General features: G+C 50.1%; 1 protein-coding gene across 2 annotated transcripts in view; it reads left to right on the top strand.

Moving 5' to 3' along the window:
* Positions 1–742: 742 nt before the first annotated feature.
* Positions 743–11,572, top strand: part of rida (reactive intermediate imine deaminase A) — a 16,148-nt gene continuing 5,318 nt past the window's right edge. Inside the window, exons 1-5 of one of the 2 annotated variants that reach the window (XM_082960644.1) lie at positions 743–994; positions 4,666–4,771; positions 6,365–6,419; positions 6,591–6,659; positions 10,854–10,909. In XM_082960644.1, the coding sequence (XP_082816770.1) occupies positions 930–994; positions 4,666–4,771; positions 6,365–6,419; positions 6,591–6,659; positions 10,854–10,909 (351 nt within the window). In that variant the 5' untranslated portion in view covers positions 743–929. 2 annotated transcript variants of the gene reach the window in all.

Genomic DNA, 11,572 nt, shown 5'->3' with positions numbered 1-11,572 from the left:
CACGATGGCCGCTGATATTAACACGATGGCTGCTGATATTAACACGATGGCTGCTAATATTAACACGATGGCTGCTGATATTAACACGATGGCTGCTGATATTAACACGATGGCTGCTGATATTAAAACGATGGCTGCTAATATTAACACGATGGCTGCTGATATTAACACGATGGCTGCTGATATTAACACGATGGCTGCTAATATTAACACGATGGCTGCTGATATTAACACGATGGCTGCTGATATTAACACGATGGCTGCTATTCTGTGGTATTGGCCTCACACTCCAAAAGCCCCAATAAGGCAGGGCGCTATCCCAGACTCATATCCACAGTAATGATACCATATCCCAGACTCATATCCACAGTAATGATACCATATCCCAGACTCATATCCACAGTAATGATACCATATCCCAGTCTCATATCCACAGTAATGATACCATATCCCAGACTCATATCCACAGTAATGATACCATATCCCAGTCTCATATCCACAGTAATGATACCATATCCCAGACTCATATCCACAGTAATGATACCATATCCCAGTCTCATATCCACAGTAATGATACCATATCCCAGTCTCATATCCACAGTAATGATACCATATCCCAGACTCATATCCACAGTATTGATACCATATCCCAGTCTCATATCCATACACTTGCACATGGACACTCATAGAAGTCATCCTGCACTAGTGATTTTGATTTCTCTTGCCCTTTTCCATCAGCCAAAGCACTTGACCTTGTGTAAAGGGAAATGGCCTCCTCCACCCTTAGCTTGTAGCACCACTAGCGTAATGCCAGCCACAGCACATACTTTGCCCCAGCAGTGTTTGTCGAGTCATAGGTTTTCCTGGGCAGTGGTTCACTTCACTTTGTCCCAAGCTGACTTCTGCGACTGTAGTACACTCTGGACACGATGGCTGCTGTTCAGAAACTCTTTCCTTATACTCCTAGAGCACCTATAAGGCAGGGGATTTACAGGTAGGACCTCACCTATATTTTACTAATCATTCATCAATGTGTTTTGTGGTAAATCTTTATAATGCAACTTAGTGCATGGCTTATCTACATCGCTATGGACTTTTGTTTCATTAACCCATGAATAAGTAGATCAACACCTATATAAAGTGGGGTTAGTGGGGTTAGAAACAATGTTATGTTTTTTAACCTTAATTTTAGCAGGGAGTCCCATTGAGACCAAGGTTGTTTTGCAAAGGAGTGCTGCATTTCACAATTACACAACAAATTACATAATCATGACAGCATAAGAGAATAAGAAAATACACACAGAAAATACAAAAAAATGGTTTACTAAAAGGCTAGTTAAAAGTTGTTTACTGAAAGGCTAGTTAAAAGTTGTTTACTGAAAGGCTAGTTAAAAGTTGTTTACTGAAAGGCTGGTTAAAAGTTGTTTACTAAAAGTTGGCAACTGTGGTCAGGAGCCAATAAAGGAGGAGGGGGAGGAGTTTGTTACCATGATCAGAGGATCAAGGTCCACCCCACTAACTAATGACTAAGGTTGTCTGTTACAGAGACTGTGCAGTGCAGTCATAGTACTTCAAAGGAAATACAATAACATGTTCCTTGTGTTATTTGGTGACTTGTGTTGACCTAATTAAAAACAATAGGCTAAAGGAGAAGTCACATTTAACTTGAACATAACATGGTCGACTTATTAGCTAGAAGGGATCTGGTTATTTAAGGCTACTTGATATTCCAGTCTCCATACACTGGCACGGTGTCACGTTTATACAGCTTTCTCTAGGTGTTCAATGTAGGAGGAGACCTCTTCTAGAACCAATATTTTTTATTTTACCTTTATTTAACTAGTCAAGTCAGTTAAGAACAAATTCTTATTTTCAATAACAGTTAACTTCCTTGTTCAGGGGGCAGAATGACAGATTTGTACCTTGTCAGCTCAGGGATTTGAACTTGCAACTCTTTCGGTTACTAGCCCAACGCTCTAACCACTAGGCTACCTGCCTCCCCCCTCTAACCACTAGGCTACCTGCCTCCCCCCTCTAACCACTAGGCTACCTGCCTCCCCCCTCTAACCACTAGGCTACCTGCCCCCCCCTCTAACCACTAGGCTACCTGCCTCCCCCCCTCTAACCACTAGGCTACCTGCCCCCCATCTAACCACTAGGCTACCTGCCCCCCCTCTAACCACTAGGCTACCCTGCCGCCCCAATATGTAGCACCACCTGGGGGATCCCAGCCACGGCAGACACTTCCATATTTATATTCCATAATTAATTACCCAATGAATTAGACATTATCGTAACGTTAGGCCACTCGGCTACAGTGGAGAGGTTATGGGAGTAGAGAGGTTATGGGAGTAGAGAGGTTATGGGAGTAGAGAGGTTATGGGAGTAGAGAGGTTATGGGAGTAGGGAGGTTATGGGAGTAGGGAGGTTATGGGAGTAGAGAGGTTATGGGAGTAGAGAGGTTATAGGAGTAGAGAGGTTATGGGAGTAGAGAGGTTATGGGAGTAGGGAGGTTATGGGAGTAGAGAGGTTATGGGAGTAGAGAGGTTATGGGAGTAGAGAGGTTATGGGAGTAGAGAGGTTATGGGAGTAGAGAGGTTATGGGAGTAGAGAGGTTATGGGAGTAGAGAGGTTATGGGAGTAGAGAGGTTATAGGAGTAGAGAGGTTATGAGAGGTTATGAGAGTAGAGAGGTTATAGGAGTAGAGAGTTGTGGAATAGAGCTCCATGTAGTCATGGCTCTATGTAGTACTGTGCTCCTCCCATAGTCTGTTCTGGACTTGGGGGACTGTGAAGAGACCTCTGGTGGCATGTCTTGTTGTAAGGGTGCGTGCTGGTGGCTGCGAAGTCAAGCGCAGGAGATCGAACTTGGTATAAAACGAAGCAGTTGAATAAGTGCTCAAAAACTCAGAAAACCAAAATATACTCTGAAATAAAAAAAACTCTCTCAAAATATACAAAATAATACAAGTGGGTAGAAAACCCGTCGCACACCAGAACATATCTTGCACATAGCTTACAAACAAACAATCACCGACAAGGACAATGAGGGGGAACAGGGGGTTAAATACACATCATGTAATGAATGGAATTGGAAACAGGTGTGATGGAAGACAAGACAAAACCAATGGAAAATGAAAAGAGGATCAGCGATGGCTAGAAGGTCGGCGACGTCGACCGCCGAACGTCGCCTGAACAAGGAGAGGCATCGACTTCGGCAGAAGTTGTGACACTTGTGGGATATGCATGAGGGTCCGAGCTGTGTGCTAGAAGTTTAAATAGACAGCTCCATGCATTCAACATTTCAACACTTTTTACAAAAACAAGTAGTGATGAAGTCAATCTCTCCTCCACTTTCAGCCAGGAGAGATTGACATGCATATTATTAATATTAGCTCTCTGTGTATGTTCAAGGGCCAGCTGTGCTGCTCTGTTCTGAGACAAATGCAATTTTCCAAAGTCCTTTTTTGTGGCACCGGACCACACGACTGAACAGTAGTCCAGGTGCAACAAAACTAGGGCCTGTAGGACCTGCCTTGTTGATAGTGTTGTTAAGAAGGTAGAAACTAGGGCCTGTAGGACCTGCCTTGTTGATAGTGTTGTTAAGAAGGTAGAAACTAGGGCCTGTAGGACCTGCCTTGTTGATAGTGTTGTTAAGAAGGTAGAAACTAGGGCCTGTAGGACCTGCCTTGTTGATAGTGCTGTTAAGAAGGTAGAAACTAGGGCCTGTAGGACCTGCCTTGTTGATAGTGTTGTTAAGAAGGTAGAAACTAGGGCCTGTAGGACCTGCCTTGTTGATAGTGTTGTTAAGAAGGTAGAAACTAGGGCCTGTAGGACCTGCCTTGTTGATAGTGTTGTTAAGAAGGTAGAAACTAGGGCCTGTAGGACCTGCCTTGTTGATAGTGCTGTTAAGAAGGTAGAAACTAGGGCCTGTAGGACCTGCCTTGTTGATAGTGTTGTTAAGAAGGTAGAAACTAGGGCCTGTAGGACCTGCCTTGTTGATAGTGCTGTTAAGAAGGTAGAAACTAGGGCCTGTAGGACCTGCCTTGTTGATAGTGCTGTTAAGAAGGTAGAAACTAGGGCCTGTAGGACCTGCCTTGTTGATAGTGTTGTTAAGAAGGCAGAGCAGCGCTTTATTATGGACAGACTTCTCCCCATCTTAGCTACTGTTGTATCAACATGTTTTGACCAGGACAGTTTACAATCCAGGGTTACTCCTGGCATTTCTCCCGGCGTTACTCCGGGCGTCACTCCCAGCGTTACTCCTAGCGTTACTCCTAGCATTAATCTTTACAGGAATGTGGTTCTCAATATGAACAGCAACACCTCCACCACAGGCATTTCTGTATTTTCTGTAGATGTTATAACCATGTATTTCTACCACTGTATCATCAAAGGTGTTATCTAAATGAGTTTCAGAGACAGTCAGAATATGAATGTAATCTGGTACTAGCAAATTATTGATTTCATGAACCTTGTTTATTAAGCTACATATATAAACGTGGGCTATTTTCAGTACTTTGCTGGGACGCTTGAGTGTTTTCATTGCTTTACTGGGAAGCTAAGCAGAGGTAGACATGCTGATGTGATTTATGTTATTGCAGGTTGAGTTGCACATAGTGGACTTCCTAGTAGAGTGACTTATGTCCCGTTGTCTGTGCTCCAGCCAGGCGGTGGTGGTGGATCGGACGATGTACATCTCCGGCCAGCTGGGGCTGGACGTGGCCTCAGGGAAGCTGGTGGAGGGAGGGGTACAGGCTCAGGCCAGACAGGTGAGAGATGGTGGAGGAAGGGGAGAGATGGTGGAGGGAAGGGGAGAGATGGTGGAGGGAAGGGGAGAGATGGTGGAGGGAAGGGAGAGATGGTGAAGGGAAGGGAGAGATGGTGAAGGGAAGGGGAGAGATGGTGGAGGGAAGGGGAGAGATGGTGGAGGGAAGGGGAGAGATGGTGGAGGGAAGGGAGAGATGGTGGAGGGAAGGGGAGAGATGGTGGAGGGAAGGGAGAGATGGTGGAGGGAAGGGGAGAGATGGTGGAGGGAAGGGGAGAGATGGTGGAGGGAAGGGAGAGATGGTGGAGGGAAGGGGAGAGATGGTGGAGGGAAGGGAGAGATGGTGGAGGGAAGGGGAGAGATGGTGGAGGGAAGGGAGAGATGGTGGAAGGAAGGGAGAGATGGTGGAGGGAAGGGGAGAGATGGTGGAGGGAAGGGGAGAGATGGTGGAGGGAAGGGGAGAGATGGTGGAGGGAAGGGGAGAGATGGTGGAGGGAAGGGAGAGATGGTGGAAGGAAGGGAGAGATGGTGGAGGGAAGGGGAGAGATGGTGGAGGAGGGAGAGATGGTGGAGGAGGGAGAGATGGTGGAGGGAAGGGAGAGATGGTGGAGGGAAGGGGAGAGATGGTGGAGGGAAGGGGAGAGATGGTGGAGGGAAGGGGAGAGATGGTGGAGGAGGGAGAGATGGTGGAGGAGGGAGAGATGGTGGAGGAAGGGAGAGATGGTGGAGGGAAGGGAGAGATGGTGGAAGGAAGGGAGAGATGGTGGAGGGAAGGGGAGAGATGGTGGAGGGAAGGGAGAGATGGTGGAGGAGGGAGAGATGGTGGAGGGAAGGGAGAGATGGTGGAGGGAAGGGGAGAGATGGTGGAGGGAAGGGGAGAGATGGTGGAGGGAAGGGGAGAGATGGTGGAGGAGGGAGAGATGGTGGAGGAGGAAGAGATGGTGGAGGAAGGGAGAGATGGTGGAGGGAAGGGGAGAGATGGTGGAGGAGGGAGAGATGGTGGAGGGAGGGGGAGAGATGGTGGAGGGAAGGGGAGAGATGGTGGAGGGAAGGGGAGAGATGGTGGAGGGAAGGGAGAGATGGTGGAGGGAAGGGGAGAGATGGTGGAGGAAGGGAGAGATGGTGGAGGGAAGGGGAGAGATGGTGGAGGAGGGAGAGATGGTGGAGGGAGGGGGAGAGATGGTGGAGGGAAGGGGAGAGATGGTGGAGGGAAGGGGAGAGATGGTGGAGGGAAGGGAGAGATGGTGGAGGGAAGGGGAGAGATGGTGGAGGGAAGGGGAGAGATGGTGGAGGGAAGGGAGAGATGGTGGAGGGAAGGGAGAGATGGTGGAGGAGGGAGAGAGGTAAAACATATAGTTCTATTATAATACTTAGTCATGTTAGTCTGGAATTCTTATAACATGCTCCCCCAACCCCTCCCCCATCCCCATCCACCACCCCAACCCCTCCCTCCTCCCCAACCCCTCCCCCATCCCCCAACCCCTCCCTCATCCCCATCCCCAACCCCCAACCCCTCCCTCATCCCCAACCCCTCCCTCCTCCCCTAACTCCTCCCCCATCCCATCCCAACTCCTCCCCCCAACTCCTCACCCAACAGGCTCTGGTCAATATGGGAGAGATCCTGAAAGCAGCTGGATGTGGTTATGACAATGGTAAGCCTCCCCCTATGTTATATATATATATATATATATCATCAGATCAACAATAATTAATGTATGTTTATTAAATGTAAAAGACAAAAAAGGATTAGATTAATTCCACCTGAGATCTAGACTAATCTGAACTGTGTATCTGACAGACTCCTTTGCTTTTGTATCTTCCAGTCGTCAAGACAACCGTGCTGTTGGCAGACATGAATGACTTTGTCAATGTCAACGATGTTTATAAGACATGTAAGTGTTTGACCTGACAATGTGAGTGGCTAAGGGTCAAGTTATGGGATAATCTCAATTATATTTATTAGTTCCTTCACGTCCTCTCAACCTCCTGCTAAAAACACACAAGGAGATCGAACACAACGAGTCACGGAGATCAATTGAGATTCTCTCTCTGTCCTCATCGAACGTTTAAGCTTAGTCCACCTCGTCATACTGTCCTGCATGTCCACAACTGTCCACACGATGGCGCCCTCTTTCCTGAATAACAGCACTTCTCTCTCAGGATCTGTTTGGCCACTAATATTGAATGCTGACTTTAGACCCAGCATTCTTCAGTAGCACATTCATATCTGTCTGAAAGGGCAACAGCTAAAGATATGCAACCGTCCGACATGTGGTAATCAGTTACATATGGGACATCCTTTCGCTATAGTTCCTATTGATGCATCGCTGCACCTCTGACCTTTATAATTAAACTCTCGTCTGTCTCTGCCTTGCTAAGGTAGGTTTCCCATAGTTCCTAGTCCAAAGGTCTCACAATGGGATCTCGCCTCTATGGGTATTATCACGATGCCCAGTGGAGCTGAACCCTGGTGTGTAGCTGAACCCTGGTGTGGAACTGAACCCTGGTGTGGAGCTGAACCCTGGTGTGGAACTGAACCCTGGTGTGGAACTGAACCCTGGTGTGGAGCTGAACCCTGGTGTGGAGCTGAACCCTGGTGTGGAGCTGAACCCTGGTGTGGAACTGAACCCTGGTGTGGAACTGAACCCTGGTGTGGAGCTGAACCCTGGTGTGGAACTGAACCCTGGTGTGGAGCTGAACCCTGGTGTGGAACTGAACCCTGGTATGGAGCAGAACCCTGGTGTGGAACTGAACCCTGGTGTGGAACTGAACCCTGGTGTGGAACTGAACCCTGGTGTGTAGCTGAACCCTGGTGTGTAGCTGAACCCTGGTGTGGAACTGAACCCTGGTGTGTAGCTGAACCCTGGTGTGGAACTGAACCCTGGTGTGTAGCTGAACCCTGGTGTGTAGCTGAACCCTGGTGTGGAACTGAACCCTGGTGTGTAGCTGAACCCTGGTGTGTAGCTGAACCCTGGTGTGGAACTGAACCCTGGTGTGTAGCTGAACCCTGGTGTGTAGCTGAACCCTGGTGTGTCCCCCATCACGATGCCCAGTGGAACTGAACCCTGGTGTGTAGCTGAACCCTGGTGTGTAGCTGAACCCTGGTGTGGAGCTGAACCCTGGTGTGGAGCTGAACCCTGGTGTGGAACTGAACCCTGGTGTGGAACTGAACCCTGGTGTGGAACTGAACCCTGGTGTGGAGCTGAACCCTGGTGTGGAGCTGAACCCTGGTGTGGAACTGAACCCTGGTGTGGAGCTGAACCCTGGTGTGGAACTGAACCCTGGTGTGGAACTGAACCCTGGTGTGGAGCTGAACCCTGGTGTGGAACTGAACACTGGTGTGGAACTGAACCCTGGTGTGGAACTGAACCCTGGTGTGTAGCTGAACCCTGGTGTGGAGCTGAACCCTGGTGTGGAGCTGAACCCTGGTGTGGAGCTGAACCCTGGTGTGGAACTGAACCCTGGTGTGGAGCAGAACCCTGGTGTGGAACTGAACCCTGGTGTGGAACTGAACCCTGGTGTGGAACTGAACCCTGGTGTGTAGCTGAACCCTGGTGTGTAGCTGAACCCTGGTGTGTAGCTGAACCCTGGTGTGGAACTGAACCCTGGTGTGTAGCTGAACCCTGGTGTGTAGCTGAACCCTGGTGTGTCCCCCATCACGATGCCCAGTGGAACTGAACCCTGGTGTGTAGCTGAACCCTGGTGTGTAGCTGAACCCTGGTGTGGAGCTGAACCCTGGTGTGGAACTGAACCCTGGTGTGGAACTGAACCCTGGTGTGGAACTGAACCCTGGTGTGTAGCTGGTGTGGAACTGAACCCTGGTGTGGAACTGAACCCTGGTGTGGAACTGAACCCTGGTGTGTAGCTGGTGTGGAACTGAACCCTGGTGTGGAACTGAACCCTGGTGTGGAACTGAACCCTGGTGTGTAGCTGAACCCTGGTGTGGAGCTGAACCCTGGTGTGGAGCTGAACCCTGGTGTGGAGCTGAACCCTGGTGTGGACCTGAACCCTGGTGTGGAGCTGAACCCTGGTAGGTCCCATCACGATGCCCAGTGGAACTGAACCCTGGTGTGGAGCTGAACCCTGGTGTGTAGCTGAACCCTGGTGTGGAACTGAACCCTGGTGTGGAGCTGAACCCTGGTGTGGAACTGAACCCTGGTGTGGAACTGAACCCTGGTGTGGAGCTGAACCCTGGTGTGGAGCTGAACCCTGGTGTGGAACTGAACCCTGGTGTGGAGCTGAACCCTGGTGTGGAGCTGAACCCTGGTGTGGAACTGAACCCTGGTGTGGAGCTGAACCCTGGTGTGGAACTGAACCCTGGTGTGGAACTGAACCCTGGTGTGGAGCTGAACACTGGTGTGGAACTGAACCCTGGTGTGGAACTGAACCCTGGTGTGTAGCTGAACCCTGGTGTGGAGCTGAACCCTGGTGTGGAGCTGAACCCTGGTGTGGAGCAGAACCCTGGTGTGGAACTGAACCCTGGTGTGGAACTGAACCCTGGTGTGTAGCTGAACCCTGGTGTGTAGCTGAACCCTGGTGTGTAGCTGAACCCTGGTGTGTAGCTGAACCCTGGTGTGTCCCCCATCACGATGCCCAGTGGAACTGAACCCTGGTGTGTAGCTGAACCCTGGTGTGTAGCTGAACCCTGGTGTGGAGCTGAACCCTGGTGTGGAACTGAACCCTGGTGTGGAACTGAACCCTGGTGTGGAACTGAACCCTGGTGTGTAGCTGGTGTGGAACTGAACCCTGGTGTGGAACTGAACCCTGGTGTGGAACTGAACCCTGGTGTGTAGCTGGTGTGGAACTGAACCCTGGTGTGGAACTGAACCCTGGTGTGGAACTGAACCCTGGTGTGTAGCTGAACCCTGGTGTGTAGCTGAACCCTGGTGTGGAGCTGAACCCTGGTGTGGAGCTGAACCCTGGTGTGGAGCTGAACCCTGGTGTGGAACTGAACCCTGGTGTGGAGCTGAACCCTGGTAGGTCCCATCACGATGCCCAGTGGAACTGAACCCTGGTGTGGAGCTGAACCCTGGTGTGTAGCTGAACCCTGGTGTGTAGCTGAACCCTGGTGTGTAGCTGGTGTGGAACTGAACCCTGGTGTGGAACTGAACCCTGGTGTGGAACTGAACCCTGGTGTGTAGCTGAACCCTGGTGTGGAGCTGAACCCTGGTGTGTAGCTGAACCCTGGTGTGGAGCTGAACCCTGGTGTGGAGCTGAACCCTGGTGTGGAGCTGAACCCTGGTAGGTCCCATCACGATGCCCAGTGGAACTGAACCCTGGTGTGGAGCTGAACCCTGGTGTGTAGCTGAACCCTGGTGTGGAACTGAACCCTGGTGTGGAACTGAACCCTGGTGTGGAGCTGAACCCTGGTGTGTGTGCCAGACTGAGTGTAAGAGGATACAGGGAAGCTCTGTGAAACCCAACCCTCTCCCTGGGTCCTGTCTGCAGCCTGTAGTCATACGTCAATACGACTGTAACCAGCCATGAAGTTCACAGCACTCGGTCTAATATATGGTCTGGAGAATACGTCTCATGTTCATTACCTTAGTTTAGTGTGAATACTACCAAGAGTACTCTCAAGCAGTGGGGTAAAAAGACACAGAATCTTAGACCAGCATTCAGCCAGGTTTTCAGCCAGGTTTTCAGCCAGGTTCTCAGCCAGGTTCTCAGCCAGGTTTTCAGCCAGGTTTTCAGCCAGGTTCTCAGCCAGGTTCTCAGCCAGGTTTTCAGCCAGGTTTTCAGCCAGGTTTTCAACCAGGTTTTCAGTCAGGTTTTCAGCCAGGAGTATATTTGTTACTACTCCCTTTCATTCAGAGCCTAGACCAGCATTCAGCCAGGTTTTCAGCCAGGTTTTCAGCCAGGAGTATATTTGTTACTACTCCCTGTCATTCAGAGCCAAGACCAGCATTCAGCCAGGTTTTCAGCCAGGAGTATATTTGTTACTACTCCCTGTCATTCAGAGTCTACAACTTCCTGTTTATTTGGAAATGTAATTTCAGTTTAGAAATGATTGGAATGAGGCCTACTGTAATTCAGTATGATTTGGGGAAATTGTTTGTACAATATACTTTCTTATTTTCTTTCAGTTTTCAACAAAAACTTCCCTGCCAGAGCTGCCTACCAGGTTGTTGCCCTCCCCAGAGTAAGAACCATAACCACACAGCTTTATCCCTCCCCAGAGTCAGCACCATAACCACACAGCTCTACCCCTCCCCAGAGTCAGCACCATAACCACACAGCTCTACCCCTCCCCAGAGTCAGCACCATAACCACACAGCTCTACCCCTCCCCAGAGTAAGAACCATAACCACACAGCTTTATCCCTCCCCAGAGTCAGCACCATAACCACACAGCTCTACCCCTCCCCAGAGTCAGCACCATAACCACACAGCTCTACCCCTCCCCAGAGTAAGAACCATAACCACACAGCTTTATCCCTCCCCAGAGTCAGCACCATAACCACACAGCTCTACCCCTCCCCAGAGTCATAACCACACAGCTGTATCCCTCCCCAGAGTCAGCACCATAACCACACAGCTCTACCCCTCCCCAGAGCACCATAACCACACAGCTCTACCCCTCCACATGAGTCAGCACCATAACCACACAGCTCTACCCCTCCCCAGAGTCAGCACCATAACCACACAGCTCTACCCCTCCCCAGAGTCAGCACCATAACCACACAGCTCTACCCCTCCCCAGAGTCAGCACCATAACCACACAGCTCTACCCCTCCCCAGAGCACCATAACCACACAGCTCTACCCCTCCCCAGAGTCATAACCACACAGCTCTACCCCTCCCCA

The sequence above is a fragment of the Salmo salar genome, chromosome 14 (assembly GCF_965601325.2).
Source record: "Salmo salar chromosome 14, fSalSal1, whole genome shotgun sequence".
Lineage (NCBI taxonomy): Eukaryota > Metazoa > Chordata > Actinopteri > Salmoniformes > Salmonidae > Salmo > Salmo salar.
The sequence above is the reverse complement of the archived record's forward strand: the minus strand, read 5'-3'. Positions and strand labels throughout refer to the sequence as shown.